Consider the following 18,532-nt stretch of genomic DNA (forward strand, 5'->3'; position numbering starts at 1 on the left):
GCTCATCACCTTTCAGACCAATGACGATTTTCATCTGGAAAACACAAGAAACAGAGGACCAACAACTAGCCAAAATTAAATAAAACAACCGATAAGGCAAAAAGGTGTATAGATGTAAGGAAGAAGTGTCAAAAGAAGAGAGCGTACCTTTGGGAGACTTGGTTAAGACCTTCCAAGCGAACCTAGAATTCCAACCAGCATAACCACGAACAATGATGTCAGCTTGTAAATATATGTAATAACAACACACACATAAAGGTAAAAACTTTATCATATTAGTCCCCCCGGTGCCTCCACGATCTGAATTGCATCAAAGAGAGATATATATATTCAATAAAAAGACATTGAATAACAAATAATAGTTAAAAAAGGGACAAAGTTTAAGAACAGACTCGTGTAGGGGGGGGATCCTTGTGGTTGAAATCCAGCAAGATTACGGCGATGTTGAGCATTGGAAACATGACAAAACGATTCTATATGCATCAATCCCTTTGGATTTGAGTTTCTCTACCGCCTCATCAACATTTGCCTGCACATATATAATCAAAATCAACAAAAAAAAAATGGCTAACATACTACCGTTTCTTTTTTTACTAACACTCCACTCATTGAGACCAGTAAAATATCATAGCTAAGAAATAATTCTTAGCTTATTCCATATTTGTTTGTCCAAAAAAAAAAGGTTATTCCATATTTTTATTTATTTTTTTCCCTTTAATATCTAAGAAATTTGCTTACATACTACCGTTGGAGATTGCTTAATTAGAAACCAATATATATTATATTATTCTACATAAAGTAGGTGCATCTTATTAATTATCATTCAATAAAGTGATTTTTTCTGTATAATCAATTTGACATAATGCTAATTTGTTAATCTACTGTATGATGTCTTTGTTGATCACGAATATATACAATAATACTACTAATAAGTGTGGTGATAAAAGGGGTGGCGGGAGGGGCAAAGCCAAGGGTCCACTCCTTAATCTTTTGAATAAAAGGGATAAAAAAAAGTTAACTATGAAAAAAGAGTCTAAAAAATTTAGTTCATCTAGAGGCTAAAAAATATTGGGATGGGACTGCTTCGTCTCTAGAACTAATGTCATTGTCGTCACTACCATCTTCCTCCTTGGTAGAATCATTGTCACTACTCATCACATTAGGGAACGCTTGTTCAAACTTTGCAACAGAACCTTCATACGTAAACTGCAGATTCTCTATGTCTTCATGATGAACCTTATCACAAGAAAATAAGTTACCATTAGTAAAATCGAACAGCATACTGGAGCAAAACACACACCATTAGGACATAAAAGCCAAAGCAGCAAAGAGATTAAGCAAATTTATACCACGCATGTGGTCCCATCTTCTCAGGCAATTTTCGCAACTCTATTGCTGATCTCACTCACAAAACCATACACTGGGAGTTCAGTGACAACCTCCTTCTGACCGACAAGGTCCCCAATCTGGAAGCCGCCATCAAAGAAAGCCACAAGATTTTTATGACCTATGATTGTAAACATGTACATTTACAGAACATAGTAACAATTTATTATTTGAATTAATAAACATAAACAACTATATCTCTACTACTAATAAAAATTATAAAATTTTGTGGCGTCCACAACGACAATGCCTTGTTTACTTATATATTGTTTAGGTCTTCAAATCTAATATTTTATTAAATAATATATACAATAAATACTAAATACTATCTCTATTTTTATCATATGAATTTTAGAGTTATACACATAGATCAAAGAATCATTTAATTTTTGTCTATTCTTTAAACAAAAAGTACCATTTAATATCTACTTACACGCAATTCAACCAATAAAAAAACAATCTACAAAATAAAAATTGTTAAAACCAACAAAAACATAATTAATTTTGTTTATATGTGATTTATGAGAAAATTATCTATTTGAGAACAAAAGAAAATAAGCATAAAATATCATATTTAAAAGAACGGGGAGAGTAGAACAGTGCAAAAAATATATGTTTTTATCATAATCTACAATTAGTGTGGCTTCCTATCGGATCAACATGCACTTTGACAAATCAAAATTTTCCTTCAAACTGAATCATATAGTTATGTTTTAACTAGGTCTCCACAAATGTTACTATTTGAAAATTTGGTACCAATGTACTTATTCAACAAATGTTAGAAAATCTATATGTATTAGAAAATATTACTAAGAGATCCAATGTTTTTTTTTTGTGCACCACTAAGAGATCCAATGTTTTTTTTTGTGCACCACTAATAGATCCAATGTAAACCTAATAAACCTGATGATGATTTGATCTATATTGGTGATATTGATTTACTTGGTTTTTCATACATATAGATTTAACCTGAATAAAATCTCTCTAACGGTCTCATAAAAAAATCTACCAAACCAAAAGAAAAGAAAAAGGGATTTTGCGAAACAAAAGAAAAGGAAATTGCCAGCTGGACTTTGTAGGTTTAACGTCGATGACCGTTAAAACATGAATGCTTTAGATCTCGACCGTCTATAAAGAAAAATAAACTGATGACAAAAAAAACTAGGAAAAGGAAATATTGCCAGCTGGACAAAAGAGTCAACGTTGGTTTGACTACCGACTTAATCTTAGTCGTTAAAACGTGAATAAGATTAGATCTCGGCCGTCTATAAATATAATACGCTCTCTCATTCTCATCGCTATTTTTATTTCTTTCTTTCTTCTTCGTTCCTCTATGTAGTGAGTGGTAAAGTCTCTCCGCTCCGCAAGCTCTCTCGTTTCGTTGGTTGGTGGTGGACCAGGATTTCTTCTAAAACTAGTTTCTGATCTTTTTATTTCAATCTCAAACTTGCTTATTTTTTTTTCTTTCTAGGGTTTGGTTTCTTCTAACTTGTTGTTCTGTTCTTTTTTTCAGGTTTTGGGTGATACTTTTATCAATCGATGACGATGGCTTTGATTGAAACGCACGCTTCTTCTCTGTGCCACGTCTTCAGGGGTTTTGTTCCTCTGACTCTCTAGTACAGCATCTTCACTCGTTCGTCTCGTTGGTGGTGAAATTCTTGTTTTTTTTTAAAATCGATCATTGAATTTTCTAGGGTTTGCTTTTATCAATCAGTGATGATGGCTTTGATGGACACGATCTAGTCTCTGGTGTCTTTCTTTGAATCGATACAGTTGCTTCTTTTTTAGGGTTTGGTTTTTAACTTGTTGTTCTGTTTTCCTTTTCAGGTTTTGGATTATGCTTTGATCGATCGGTGATGATTGCTTTTTAATGGACACGCTTCTTCTGTGTGCTACGTCTTAATGGGTTTTTTTTTCTTCCTCTTATGTCTTAATACATCTTTTACTTTCTTTTTTTTCCCTATATAAGTGAATTTTAACATTGCAGATCGTGTGATGGCTTTGACTGATCCTTCCTTGTCACTCTCATTCAATGTTGCTCTTCCGGGTTTGGTTTCTTTAGTTTCTAAATTGAATCGTTCAAGGCTTTTTATTTTGTTCATGTGAATTCTACTTCTTTGCTATGTTATTTCAGGTATTGGATGATGCTTTGATCGATCAGTGTATGGCTTTGATGGACACGCTTCTTCCCTGTTCTAAAGTCTTCATGGGTTTTGTTCTTCCTCTTAAGTCTTAATACATCTTTTAATATACCTCTATATATAAGTGAATTAACATCTCAGTCTCTCTTTTGATGCAGATCGAGGAGGCACCTGGATTGTTGACAGAGGTTCAAATAGAAAACATTGTGGGAGTTTAACTTTCAGGTTTAGACATTATGATTTCTGCTCAGTTTATCTTTCAGGTTACCTTAATATTGGCGATTGTTGATACTCTGTTTCTTGTGTGCTCCCAGATGTTCTTACTGTGTACACACACATTCAGATGAGAGATGCTCCACAAATTCTTTCCCAGACGAGTAATTGTTCTTAAAATTTGTCCGTTTTAACTTGTTTAATTTTGTTGGTACGCTTAAAACTGATATTTATATCTCTCTCTTTGATGCAGATCGTGGATATTTCTCGTCTATCATCTGTTTAGAGGTAAGGTTACATCTTCTTCTTATTTCCCCATAATGACTTTCAGAGATTTTCTATTGTGGTGATGTGTATATGATTTGTTCTCATGCATGTGTCTTATTTTGTTTTCCAATTTGTTGCAGTATATGGAAAAACACTTATGCTGAATTATTGTAGCTGGACTTGATGGAGATGTGATCAGATTTACTTCTCCTAATGACTTATGCTTAATTATGATCAGGTTTCCTTCTCCTAATGACTTACTCTTAATTATTGCAGATGGACTTGATGGAGCTAAACAACCTTTGTTGGAGAGTAGCCAGCGGAAACAATCCGGTGATGGCTTCAGATGCAGATGCAGGGCACAACTGATCTTACTCAACTTTTTTTACTTGTTCCCTCCTTAGTTACTTCAGATTTTTGTGTCTTTTTTCTTCAGGATGCAAGCAAGGTTATTGGTGGTGGGATGAGAGGCATGACTGGATTGCTATGAGAAACCCTCATTGCTTGATACATATGAGGTACTGATAACTGATATTTCTTTATAGTTATAATTACTTGGTTAGATCCTACATTTTGAAGTCCTCATTCTTCCCGTTCTAAGTGTGTTGACTTGATACAACTATTTTTTCTTTTCATTATTTCAGGGTATACACTTTGAGGGGCTTGTCTCGTGTTTGATGCTAATAGATTGGCTATCTGATATATGTAACCAGGGACAACAATCTTGCTCAGCAATTCAGATAGGCTTCAGATGCAGAGCTCTACCGACCAAGGTTAGTCAAGAACATATCATATTTTTTTGTCATTCTCTGCGTTACATATTCACTTGGTGCTGATGATTTTCATATTATTTTGGTGAATTGGTTTTTCTTTTGTTGCCTTATGGTTCAATAAATGCCCTGAGACGAAGTGCAATTGATAATGGTGCTGATTGTTCCTGTTCTCCTAGCTTCACCCACCATATATAGTATGTCTTATTTTATGATGTCAAACTATCTTCATAAAGTTGGTACCTCTTTATGTGTGTGTTTTGATTGCATACATTCACAGGCTGACATATTCTAGGTTTGCCTTGAAGGTCTTCCCAAAGGTACACTCTGATATGATAAAATCTTTCTTCTGGTCTGTCGTCTTTTTATTATCTTCTTTACTACAAGCATATAAGTTGTTAACCTTTGTTCTGTTATGTCTCTGTTTCTTGAAGGTTGCCTTTGATCTGTTTGCTCCCTGTTGCCTCTTTGACAGACTCCTCTTTACCTTTCTTATATTTATACTGTTCACAGATCAACTTTTTTTTTTTGCAGGTTTTCGAGGACACGTTTGGAAGACTCGATTTACAAGAACACTGAACACCTCACAGCCTCCGTATCTTTACCTGCACTGCCTTAGCTCAGGTTCTTTCTTACTTTGTACTTCTTCAGATTTTAAGTGCACGAATTAGTAGTTTGAAACGATTAGGATGAATATGATAGAATCTTGTTGTTCTTCTTCTTCGATCTTTTCAGATTGGTGGTGGTGTAGCAACGCGGCGGCGGTGGCGGACCCCTACAAGTTCGACGGCGGAAGAAACCCAAACCAGAGCCCTGGTTTGGTAATTATTTTCCAACTCACCGGTACGTGTCTCTCTCGTTTAGTTCGATAACTAACAAACCGGTTTTATCCGGTTATCTTATTTTATGTTGTTTTTCGTGTCAACAGATCAAGAAGAAGCTTCGGACAACAACAAATGGGCTTGTTCCCTTTCTTACTAAACAAGTCCATCAGCAGAAGAGCAACCAAGAGACCCACCAAGGTACTCTCTCTCTCTCTCTCTCTCTTTTTTAACTTCCAATAACCGATACGTGTCTCTCTTTTTAATTCGATAACCAACCCGGTTTTCTCCGGTCATCTTTTATTCTTCTAATTTTTGAACACAAACAGTTGTTAGGTCTTCCCTTCTCGGTCTTCGCCGCGCCGGAGAAGCAAATCGGACGAAATCGGAGAGATGAAGCAAAGCAAACACGAGAGAGTCAATTTGGTACTCTCTCATCTCCCCCTCTCTCTCTCTTTCCCATTCTTCTTCTTCTTCTTCTTCTTGTTTGAAATTCTCACTTTCTCTCTTTCTCTTACAGAAACGACGAGATTGTTGTGTCTGCCTCTGACATTATTACTCAGGTATGTATGTTCCAATTTCAAACACTTAGTCTGTGTTTCTATATATGTTCTGTAATTGTGGGCTTTACTTCAGATTATATGCATTTGATCACTACACATCTTTTTTAGGGGCTTGTCTCGTATTTGATGCTAATCCATTGGGTGATCAATCCAGGGCAACTCCTAACAAGCCACAGGAGTTGGATGATGCAGTGCTCAGCAATCCGGTTAGATATGCAGAGCTCTGCCGATCTGTACCTCTTGTGGCGCTGACATATATTTGAGGTAAGAGCTGAATCACCCTCTTGGTTATAATTTATATATAATATATGGGATGCTTTCCTGATAGTCATATATAACTCTTGAATGCAGCCCGTCATTGAGAACACTTTGATGAATCACCATGTTACCCTTGGGGAAGATCACTTACATTGCTCCAGCTGGTTAATATTCTCTCAAGGTTCCTTAAGAGGTTAAGTTACTCTTACAAAATGATAAAATTGATACATTTCAAAATGCTATCTTTCCGATTTCTTTACCTTCAACTTGATCAAGTGGTAAATCACTTCCTGCTGGAGATCATGTTTGCTTGTTGCTGCTCATGGTTGTTTGTTGGTGATTTTCATTTCCCAGGATACAGTGATAGAGCTTGAATAACAGGGGATCAAGAAATCTTATTACACCGTGCTTCAGGTTTGCATTAATCTTTAATCTTCCTACTAACAAGCGTAACTTTTAAGCTATTAAATTGGTTTGTTTGATAATCAGTTGAAAATGTGTGTTGTTGATTGCTTTCTTTTCCTGTTGTCAGCGTGTCCTTGATGCCCTTGTTCCTTCTGTTCTTGGTGGAACCTGTATCATTCCTGGTGCTTTTGGCTGTGGGAAAACTGTTGTCTGCCAGACACTTTCCAAGGTAAATTGTGACACTCTGGTTTTGTTCCACTTAATTACTGGATATTTTGAATTTTTCAAAGCTAATATTTGCTCTTATATATATACATAGTACTCCAACTCTGATGCTGTTGTGGAGAGAGAGGAAATGAAACTGCAGAGGTATCTCTCTCTCTCTCTCTCTCTCTCTCTCATTCTGAATCTGCATATGGTTTAATTTACGTTGCCAATATTTTTTGGTTTTTTTTTGTTTTTGTAATGTGAACTCCAGGAATCATAATTGCTGACTCTTTTAGAGATATGGGATACACTGTTAGTACGATGGCAGACTCTATTCCCGTTGGGCAGAAGCATTGAGAGAAATTTCAGGACGACTGGTAATCATTTGCGTTTCACTTTTTCAGGCTGTTATTGTGCAGGTAATTAATTATGTCAGTTCATAGCTGCTTCCCTATCAACTGGAAGATTAAAATGCTGAATTTGTACATGTGCATATTCATGGATCTCGATTGAGATAAATCCGATGGTGTTTGGTTTTAGAACTGCCGCAGACTCTTATTAGCATTGTTTATGTTTTTCTTTTCTTCTGCAGGTCTTCTGGGGTTTCGAGCCAGCTAAGCAATGGCCAAGCCTTGTTAGCCTCGTATGCTAAACGGTATACTGACATATTCTCAGTTTAAACCTGTCTTGGTTTACTATATCGATTGCTTGTATATAAAAAGTTGCTTTTCTATTTCCTTCTTCAGGCATTGGAATCTTTCTATGAGAAGGTCAACCCAGATTTCATTGACATCATCATGACAAAGGCCAGAGAGGTACAGAGGGAAGACTACCTTGCTCAAAACGCGTTTACGCCGTAAGATTTGTTGGCTGCCTTCGTTTTGGTTTAGTTCTCTCTCTTTCTCTCTGAATAGGTTATTCACTCTTAAACCTTTTGGTTGGTTGAATCTTTGGCAGATATGACAAATTCTGCCCTTTCTACAAGTGCGTGAGGATGATGCGTAACATTATCCATTTCTACAATCTAGCCAACCAGGTAAACAAGATGAGATGATTCATAAATAATAATTTACTATGTTAAGTGGGGGATTTATGTCAATTCATCTGTCTATAATTCCATTAATTTTTTTTTCATAAACAGGCGGTTGAGGGAGTAGCTGGAATGGGCGGTCAAAAGATTACTTCCACAAGGATTGGATGAGTTCAGGTTGAATCAAGGAGCCGCATTGCTGCTTACTTTAATGCAAAGCTCACAGTAAGATGTCCAAGAGAGATCAGCTACTGGACTTGCAAGTTTCGTAGTTATCGAAGATGAGAATGCTAGTATAGACTGTGGAAGAGCTGAAGCAGTTATGAAAGATGGAGGTAGCCGTCTTCTTCTAGAACTTGCGAAATCGTGGCGAGAAGGGCTTAGCTTCAGTCAGAAGCTGCAAAGGTTGCTTCTTCTGTTTGCCTTGTCATCTTTCATTCTGGAATTTTGATACTTTTGACTAGACACACTTGACATTTTCCTTTTATCTGGCTTTAAAGGCTATTGCAAATTTGTTGGTAAATGCTATGTTGCAAAGTCTGCTGCTGAAGAAGGAGGAATCAGAATCTTTGCTGGTTGGCAAAGTCAATGAACTGACTTGTGGCGGAGGAAGCTGCTGGTTGACAAGTGTACATGCTCTTGTGATGTTAGATCGGAATTGCAAGTTCGAGGGAGTGCAAGGACAGGTAAATTCCGTTTCAATAATTATAAGTTTACAAAATTTCTTTATGAGCTGAGTTTGTGGTCTAACTGTGTTCTTATTTTCCAGGCTGCTCGTGCTTTAGCTAATTTGGCTGCTCGTGGGGATAGCAATTAGACAAGAAGCTGCTGGTGCGTTATGGAATTTGTTGTTTGATGATAAGAATCGAGAATCGCTCGCTGCAGCTGGTGGCGTTGAAGGTTTGGTATGCTTCCAATTTGTTTAATATGATTACATTGTTCATCTGCATATATAAGGGGAATTGATCACTTTTGTTGATTGTTCATCTGCATATATATGATTTTATTGCGCAGCCTTCCTTGTTCAAATGCTTCGACAAGAGCTGCTGGTGCACTTTAGGGATTATCGGTGTCAGAAGCAAACAGGTGCTAAAAGCATCTGAATCTAAGTTTTATGTGTTGCGTATATAGATTGTCACCTGATTTGTTAAAGATTAATGCAGAAGCATAGCAAGGCAACACCATCTTATATACATAGTACTCCAACACTGATGCTGTTGTGTATGCTGGTTGTGGAGAGAGAGGAAATGAAACGGCGGCTGAGATAGATTTCTCTCTCTCTCTCTCATTCTGATCTGCATATGGTTCATATCTCTCTCTCTCTCTCTCTCTCTCTCTCTCTCTTTCTCTCTCTCTGAATCTCTCATTCCATTTATCACCTTAAAGTTTGGTCTATCAGTCTCATAGCTAGCCTTATAGTAACTAGTACCACCATAAGAGATATGTATGCCAAAGAGATGCCGTCTAACAGTTGTTTGTTAGGTCTTGGCCCCGCCGGAGAAGCAAATCGGACGGAATCAGAGAGATGACGAAGAAGCAAACACGAGAGTCTCTCTCTCTCTCTCTCTCTTTGCCTTTCATCACTCCTGGTGGTGAAACCCTAATCCGTATGAGGGATGATGATGATGCAAGCAAAGCCATGGTTCCTTAATAGAGGTTTTATGTTTCACTCTAGGTACGTTATATGGAGAATTAGGGTTCCCTGGAGCCTTATAACTCTCAAAGCCTTGCGTTTGTTCCATAGAGTTAGGTGTTTCATGGGTGGTCCAATTAAAATCTCTCTCGCTGGATCCTAATTCTCGAACATGGCGTGTCTCTTGTTCAACCACCCTCTACTTTGCCGGCCCTACATCTTCCTCTCTCTCGTAGTAAGTCTCCTCCTCTGATTCTCTGACTCTTAATTCTGTATCAGATAGCTTTTTCACATGTGTTGGCTTTGTATATGATGATGAAATCCTGTTGTTCTTCGTCGATTGTTTCATGTTGGTTGGTTGGTTGGTTAAGGAATAGCACAAGCACAACTGTAACCAGGGGCAACAATCTTCGCTCATCAATCCTGTTAGATGGCTTCAGATGCAGAGCTCTACCCACCTAGTAATTATTCTCCTTTTTTTTTTGCATTTTTCCTGTGTGATCATCTAGTTTATTTTTAGCTTTTATTTGCGTCTCAAGCTCATTTCAACTAACCTTCTTCATATGCACGTTTGACTTTTTTTTTTGTAGTCCAATAATGATGGAGGGAGCAGCATTGCGCTGGTTCTTGCACAGGTAATTTTAACTTGCTTCACTTAATATATATGAGAAATTTTTATAAATGACTCTTATAATCTCTGTTACAGGAATAAAACCATGGAAAGATTCAAAATTTATTGCTTCGGGATAAGCTTACTCGGATTTCGAAACTATATACTTCGTACTATAAAATACTATGGTTACGACAGATTTAAAACAATAACAAAAATATACTTTTATCAGATTCTACATTTAATGTGGTTGTGAAGAAAAATCTAGGCGGAGTCTTTCTCTTGACCATTCACTTCCCTCTGGATTATCCTTTCAAACCACCAAAGGTGAAATATCATTTTCACCAAATTGAAATCATTAAATGGGTTCTATTGGAATTCAAATGAACCTTTTTCTCTTGCAGGTTGCGTTTAGGACAAAAGTGTTTCATCCTAATGTCAACAGCAACGGAAGCATTTGCCTCGACAATTCTGAAAGAACAATGGAGCCCTGCACTCACCATATCGAAGGTGAAAAAAACACTCAGTTTACCAATAGCAGTTAGAGATATATATGATTAATCTGCTCTGATTTTAATCCAATCTTTTTGTCAATTCATAGATGTTGCTTTCGATCTGGACTCAGAAGTTAAGAAGAAAATGAACTATTTTGGAAGTGTTAACTTTTATTCTCGAACCATTATATATATGAACTATACTAAGATAGGTTGAAAGTTTTTAGAAAAAGGTTATGATAAGTTGTTATTGCATTACACAAACACGATCCACGTTATTACACGAAACCCAAATCTAGCATTTCTATAAATTCCTTTCTTTTTTTATTCTTTAGGGAGAGAGAGAGGAAGGCTCTATTTACATAAATTCCTAAAGCTAAAGAGCGATTTAGCATTACTTTTGGGCTATATTTACATAACAACTAATTACGTTCATGTTGACTAAAAGAAGTTAAAAAGCCAATGCCATACAATGGGAACCCTTAATTATCCTATAAATACGTAAGAGATCCTCTTAGAAAACAAGACGAATCCCAAACAATAAGACATGATGAAGATCGTAGCAATGTTCCTTATCGCATTCGTCTTACTCTCGGCATCATTCCCTCCTCCTACAGAAGCTATCGATGCCGGCGGCAGTACTTCCAAGAGGAGTGGAGCAGCATGTGGTACAACAACTCCGAAAAAATTGGATGCGCTTAAACTTTGCTTTGACATTATGTCTCAGGGATTGAAGATGTCGAAATCATGTTGTGAGACAATGAATGAGACCCAAGAATGCCTGTGTGATGAAATTAAACACCGTATCACCCCGAGTAAAAAGTTCATTAGCTCTCAGCTCAAGTCTTGTGGTATCCCCGATCCCAAATGTTGAAAATAATAACAACTAGGTAATATAGTGCGGGTTAAATCTATTTTAAAAAATTATTATAAGTAAAATTAAAGAAAATTATTATATGTAAAGAAAATTATTAATATTATTATGTAACTAATTTTTTTTAATTCAAATCTGTGTTTCTTTCGTGTAAAAAAATATGTTTCACCAGTGAAATATTTGAATGTGTAAAGAAGTTTTTGGTAGAAAAAGTACTGATAAAATTTATTATTTATTGCAACATGTCTTTTGTGTGGTTTAAAAATCAAATTTATATTTTTTTATGTTTTATCGTGTAATCATAACAATTTTACATGTTTCTTATGTAACCATAACAATATATATTAAATAATTAAATAATTTAATTATTTAATTTTATTATATGTCAGCAACAATCTGATTCTAAACTAAATTTTCTAAAAAATTTCTAAACTTTTCTTACTCGGATTCTAAAATTTTCTAAATTTTGTTATATGTTAGTAACAATCATTACGTTTTCTATAACGCACCAAGGTCCTTTTATACGTTTCATAACTTTTTCTATACCACCTGACCTAGTTCCAATTATAGGTTGTAGATCCACAAAACCCACCTCTGATAGCCATCTTTCTTCTTTCGGATCATATGCATAGAAAATTTAGCCTTTCTTCTTTCGGATCATATAGCCTTTCTCCAAAAACTACAACTTTGTGATTCGAATCGAGTGCAATATCACCAGGGCAAGGCAATGGAGACTAAGCAGATGGAACCGTAGTAAGTTATCGAGACCCGGGCTAAGCAATCCACAATGATTTCACCTGGAAGCGATGAAAACGATGGAGATGACGGAGGCGGAGCGTTAGGAGGACTCGTCATCTTCTTTTCCTGCGGTCCTTCTTCTTTGACGTCCATAGCAACGACGATATCGTAACTACTAGTTATGTTTTTAGCTTAGGTCTTTCAAACTCACATAAGACTTTGTTACCTTGTCGAAAAAGAAAGACCTATTTTAAGCCCCTGGATCAGATAATGAAATACTGAATCGACCCCTGTTTTAATCAGGAACGTTCGGTTATTAAGTGAAAAGAGAGAAAATCAAAGAGCGTTAGCTATAAAGAAAGAGAGAATTGCGAGGAAGCTTAAAAAGGAGATCCGTGCTAAACACTCGATCGAGAATCAGTGTTTTCTCAATCTAGAATGTCAGAGACAATCGATTGTCTTATTAATTAAAAATAATCACATCTTATTAATTAAAAATAAATAGCTTGAAAGCGAAGATGAGTTTCAGACTGAAACACATTGACAGTTTGAGAGCTTATAAGACATGGGGCCTCTGGCCACAATAACACTTTGGCGCTGAACCTCCCCCAAGATCTGGGGTCCAAATTGAGGAGACATACGCTCCTCCAACCTAACCACCGCACACCAAATATTATATTCAATGGGAAGCGAAAGCGCAGGTTTCTGCCATATAATTAACAGTCTCCCACCATAGTTGACTAACTGAATCGTACAGTAACAACGGTATTCAAAACCACGCTTTTCGTAAAGATCATCCAAACCTTCCACTACTAGCCACTTTCCACTCCTTGAGCAAAACCACTTGTACTTACGGTTAACAACAGTAAACATTACATTTCCTACAACGCACCAAGGTCCTGTTATATCTTCCATAAATTTTTCTATGCCACCGGATTGAGTTCCAGTTATAGGTTGTAGATCCACAAACCCCACCTCTGATAGCCATCTTCCTTCTTTCGGATCATATGCATAGTTGTTATGCTTGGTGATAACGTATAGCCTTTCTCCAAAAACTGCAACTTTGAGATTCGAATCGACGGCATCATCACTAGGCCTACGCAATCGCTTCCAAGTCTGAGTCTTTAGGTTGAAAACCTCACCCCATTTCTTGAATTCTTCCTCTTTCTTTATGCATCCTCCAATTACATATATCTTCCCGTCTAAGAAACATGACTTGGCGCCTACCCTTGACTCTCTCATCTTAGGAGCGCGACGCCACGTGTGAGTCTTACAATCAAGTACAAAAACGGCTCTGGATCCCTTGCCGTTGACAGTTCCGCCGATTTTGTAGATTTCGGAACCAACAGCTACAGTGGTTGAGTTTAATCAAGCGGGAGGTTCGGAGGAAGAGAGCCTTACCGGTACTAAACCCACTTTATTCTCAATCTCGGCGAGAGTGAACCAGCGATGCTTGTTGTGTAAGTACAAGCACACGTAGAGACGAGGCTCTGTGGCTCCGATGTGGGATCTGGCCGCATAAATCTCCTGAGAAGAGAGAAGAGAGTAGAAGCTCTTGGAGACTAAACAGATGGAACGGTAGTCAGATTTCGGGACCCGTGCTAAGCAATCCACAATGACTTCATCCGGACGTGATGAAAACAATGGAGATGACGGAGGCAGGGCTTTACGATTCGTCATCTTCTTTTCCTGTGTTTCTACTTATGGCGTCCATATAAAGCTAGGTATTTTTAGGTCTTAGTTGTTTACCTTGTTGAAAAAGAAAAACCTAGTTAACCGTTTCTATTAAATAGATCCTGCTTTAACATTTTTTGGTTAACTGGTTCGACCGGACGGTTTCCGTTATTAAATTAGAGATTTTTTTAAGCGTGGCCGCTCGGTTAAGCTTAGACTAAGAGAGAAGAAATCAAACATTCTCTAAAGGAAAGAGAGCGTTATGTGTTTGCTCTTGATTCTGTGGCTAGAGCTTACGATATACTATAAAAGAAGAGAGAGTTGCAACTTGCAAGGAAGCTTAAACATTTACTCTCTTTTTTTTAATGCATAGATCTGCGGAGAGGCGAGGCTCTGTGGTTCCGATGTGGGATCGGGCCGCATAGATCTGTGAGAAGAGAGAAGAGTGTTGAAACTCTTGGAGACTAAGCATAGGGAGCGCTAGTAAGATTTCGAGACCCGGGCTAAGCAATCCACAATGATTTCATTTGGAAGTGATGAAAACGAAGGAGATGACGGAGGCTGAGCGTTAGGAATAGGAATCACCGTTTCTTTTTCTGCGGTGGTTCTTTGGCTCTGTTTCCTTCCTTGTTGAAAAAGAAACCCTATTAAACCGTTTCTAAAGTCTAAATAATAAACAAAATACTGAATCGACCCTGTTTTAATAGTTTTGGGTTTAACCGGTTCGACCGGAAACACTCGTCATCCATGTAATCAAGAATCAGTGTTTTCTCAATATGCTGTATAATGCTTAAATGAAAAGTGAAAACTTAACCAAAAAAATCGAACCATTTTCAAGCACAGTACTCGTTGATAATCAAACCGATACAAATAGACATCTCAAGAGGTTCAACCTATGCAAGAGGTTATAAGACGTGTGAATTGGAGGCACAATTACATTCAACCGTTCAACCTTCCCACGAATCAGGGGTACAGAGTAAGACAAATGCTCCTCCAACCTAATCACCGCACACCAAACTCTCTTGTAAGGGCTGCAAACATGCTGTTCCCCCTCTAGAATCCTGATCCCCTCGTGCCATATAATTAACAGCTTCCCACAATAGTTAACTAACTGAATCGTACGGTAATCATAACCACGCTTTTGGTATATATCATTCAAACCTTCAAATTTAAACCACCTTCCGTGACTTGAGCTGTACCACTTGTACTTACGGTTATCATCAGTAAACATTACATTATTTACAACGCACCAAGGTCCAGTTACACGTTCCATAACTTTCTTTATACCATATCGAGGTCCAGTTATATGTTGTATATCCACTCCTGGTAGCCATCTTCCTTCTTCCGAATCATATACATAGTTGTTATTCTTGGTGAAAACGTATAACCTTTCTCCAAAAACTGCAACGTCTTCATTCGGAACTTCGCCATTATCGCCAGGGCAAGGCAATGGCTTCCAAGTTTGAGTCTTTAGGTCGAAAACCTCACCCCAAGATATGAATCCACCTCCTCTCTGTACCAATCCTCCCATGACATATATCTTCCCGTCTAAAAAACAAGACTTGGCCCCTCTCCTTAACACTCCCATGTCAGGAGCACGCGACATGTATGACTCCGACAATCAAGCACACGAACGGATCTGGTTGCGTAGATGTCGTTGATGGCTCCGCCGATTTGGTAGATTTCGGAACCAACGACTACATTGGTTAAGCTCAACAGATCAGGAGGACAGGCGTTAGAGAGTTTTACCGGTTTTAAACTTAGCTCACCCTTAATCTGGCCGTTGTTGATTAGGGTTTGATCAAGGTTCTGGAGAATGAACAAGCCACTGCCATCGTTCGGTGACCACATGGATATATAGACGCGGGGCTCTGTGATTCCGATAAGGGATCGAGTCGCGTAGATCTCTGGAGGAGAGAGGAGGGAGTGAAAGCGCTTGCAGACTAAGGAGAGGGAACGGTAGTAAGAAACAGAGGTCCGGGCTAAGCAGATCAAAACGATTTCGTCTGGAAGTGATGAAAACGACACAGCTGGTAATGGAGGCTGAGCTTTAGGTTTCGCTTTCTGCGGTGATTCTACTTTGGTGGCGTCCATACCTAGCTTGTTTACTAAGCTAATGTTTTAGGTCTACAACATCAGCATCTTTTCCTATATATAAAATAAAGATAATATTTTGTTATTAATAAACAAGTTCCTGCACTAATATCAAATTACCAAATCACCCATGTACAAACATAAAATTTACAAGAACATATATTAACTAAAAGAACATATTTTATGGATTAGCGAATTCTAGAACAACACAAAATTAACTATGGAAAATCAATGGAATGCACTAAACCAGTCTCTTTTCTTGGAGGATTTATTGATAGAGACATGAGTAAGTTTAATGGGAAAGATCAAAGAAGAATACATCGTGATTTATTGGGTGGCGGCGATCGACTCATCTTCGAATACGTTTGTGCTGCTTTACTTTACAAGATGTATTATATTTTTTTGTGAAAATATTTATAATTAAGAAAATTAGGATTTGATTCCTTCAAAAATGCATCAAAAAGAAAAATCAAAGCAAAGACAAAAATAAAAATAAAATGTACTAAAAGATAAATCATAAAACTAAGGAAAGATCCATCATTTATTGCTTCGGGATAAGCTTACTCGGATTTCGAAACTATATACGTAGTTATAAATTAAATAATGGTTACGACAGATAAAACAATGACAAAAATATGCTTTTATCAGATTCTACAATTAATGTGGCTCTTTGACAAATCGTGAAGAAAAATCTAGACCCAAACAAAAACCGTGAAGAAGATAATGCCCTTCCTTCGGATTGAATCATATGCGTCTTTTTAAGCAAACTCTCCAAAAATGTCGCATATTCTCAAATATTGCTTTGACTCATACTTATTCGCAAAGTTTAATAAAATCTTTTAGTACTAAGAGTCAAGAGATCCAATGTAAAAAGAGTCAAAGAGTCTAGAGATCCAAATGTAAATATAATTGGATTTGATACTATCAAAATTTTAACATTGGGAATGTGTGTAAATTTCATTGGTTCAATAATATTGGAAAAACACTAAAAAAAGTAAAATATTGGATAGTAAAAAAGGTAAACTATATATATATATATATATTATATAAACAATTTGTGTAAATGATATTGATTAGAGGGAATGTATTCAATTTAATATTTATAATGATTTGAGTTTTTACAAGATTTTAAATGATTTTGATGATTTTGGAATTTGATATGATTTTTTTTTTTTTTTTAACATCTGACATTTTATTAGATAGTAAATGGGTAATACAAACTGTTAACCAACCAATTTGGTGATACTCTATAAACTTCATACAAGGAATTAATAACACAAGCATGTCGTGAGAGTTTATCCGCTGCAGAATTTCTTTCTCGATTGATGTGGTCTAAAGACGATTCCGGAAGTTTTGTTGTCCAATGGCGAATATCTGATAATATGGTGCACAAATCCAAGTTATCTTCACTGTTGTTGATGAGGGAAACCAGTTCTTTATTGTCTCCTTCAAACCATACATGCCGCAAGCCATGTGCCCACACTATTTGTAGAACATGTAAGAAACCTAGCGCTTCAGCTTGCAATGATGATTGAGTCGGTTTTAGCTTCGCACAACCTGCCAATATTACCTTTCCAGTGCTATCTCTAAGTATCCAGCCTGTATTTGTGAAAGATCGGTTTTGCTGGTATCCACTATCAAAGTTACATTTGAGCCAACCTGGTGGGGGTGGTGTCCATCTACTGCATCGATTGTAACTTCTATCATGGTCCGCAGTTTGTTGAGAGGGTGTTCCTTCAGTATTCTCATTGTAATTANGGTTTTAGCTTCGCACAACCTGCCAATATTACCTTTCCAGTGCTATCTCTAAGTATCCAGCCTGTATTTGTGAAAGATCGGTTTTGCTGGTATCCACTGTCAAAGTTACATTTGAGCCAACCTGGTGGGGGTGGTGTCCATCTACTGCATCGGTTGTGACTTCTATCATGGTCCGCAGTTTGTTGAGAGGGTGTTCCTTCAGTATTCTCATTGTAATTAGCCTCAAACCATTCACAAGCATCATATTTTCCTTTTCTTGCCACATCCTCTGGAGGTCTTGATATTTTTTGGAAGATGAAATCATTTCTAGACTTCCAAAGTCTCCACATTATCCAGAAAGGCAGGAGGCGTTGATCAAGAGATATGGATGTATCCTTATAATTATGCAGTAGCAGTCTCACATTAGCTTCTAAATCATTAGCAAAACTGTTGTAGCCTACGTGGGTATTCACACATCTCCAAACAGCTTGAGCGAAAGAACAAGTAAAGAGAAGGTGATTGATTGTTTCTTCTTCTCAGCAACATCTTTGACATATTTGATCAGAGGTTGGAATTTGATATGATTTATTTGTATACTTTTTTCAAATCCCACATAA

General features: G+C 37.1%; 1 protein-coding gene, 1 long non-coding RNA gene and 1 pseudogene across 22 annotated transcripts; 1 reads left to right on the plus strand and 2 right to left on the minus strand.

The window, feature by feature from the left end:
- Positions 2,703-11,109, plus strand: LOC104721272. Of its 21 annotated transcripts, none has more exons than XR_002034261.1 (38): positions 2,703-2,803; positions 2,900-3,035; positions 3,214-3,292; positions 3,374-3,433; positions 3,521-3,596; positions 3,686-3,752; positions 3,842-3,904; positions 3,994-4,028; positions 4,148-4,198; positions 4,284-4,525; positions 4,652-4,780; positions 4,912-4,974; positions 5,058-5,097; positions 5,312-5,401; positions 5,513-5,620; positions 5,706-5,799; positions 5,928-6,024; positions 6,119-6,161; positions 6,270-6,425; positions 6,513-6,612; positions 6,774-6,833; positions 6,952-7,053; positions 7,144-7,193; positions 7,303-7,450; positions 7,624-7,686; positions 7,778-7,887; positions 7,989-8,067; positions 8,173-8,466; positions 8,562-8,747; positions 8,831-8,966; positions 9,076-9,147; positions 9,225-9,365; positions 9,544-9,929; positions 10,066-10,155; positions 10,285-10,329; positions 10,401-10,631; positions 10,709-10,814; positions 10,906-11,109. It is a non-coding gene; the product is annotated as an uncharacterized LOC104721272 (long non-coding RNA). The 21 variants fall into 21 exon arrangements; XR_002034263.1 differs by having other exon boundaries at positions 2,703-2,770; XR_002034265.1 differs by having other exon boundaries at positions 2,710-2,774.
- Positions 12,936-14,090, minus strand: LOC104727567 (annotated as a pseudogene).
- On the minus strand, positions 14,941-16,201 carry LOC104727568 (putative F-box/kelch-repeat protein At4g35120). Its single transcript, XM_010446662.2, has one exon. It carries the CDS (start codon positions 15,688-15,690, stop codon positions 14,941-14,943), a length of 750 nt encoding a protein of 249 aa, XP_010444964.2. The 5' UTR covers positions 15,691-16,201.

Source organism: Camelina sativa, chromosome 11, assembly GCF_000633955.1.
Source record: "Camelina sativa cultivar DH55 chromosome 11, Cs, whole genome shotgun sequence".
In the NCBI taxonomy this organism is placed as follows: domain Eukaryota; kingdom Viridiplantae; phylum Streptophyta; class Magnoliopsida; order Brassicales; family Brassicaceae; genus Camelina; species Camelina sativa.

What these genes read in the sequence shown, in the direction of transcription:
- LOC104727568 (XM_010446662.2), bottom strand. Translation starts at nt 15,690, where the DNA reads ATGTCGCGTGCTCCTGACATGGGAGTGTTAAGGAGAGGGGCCAAGTCT.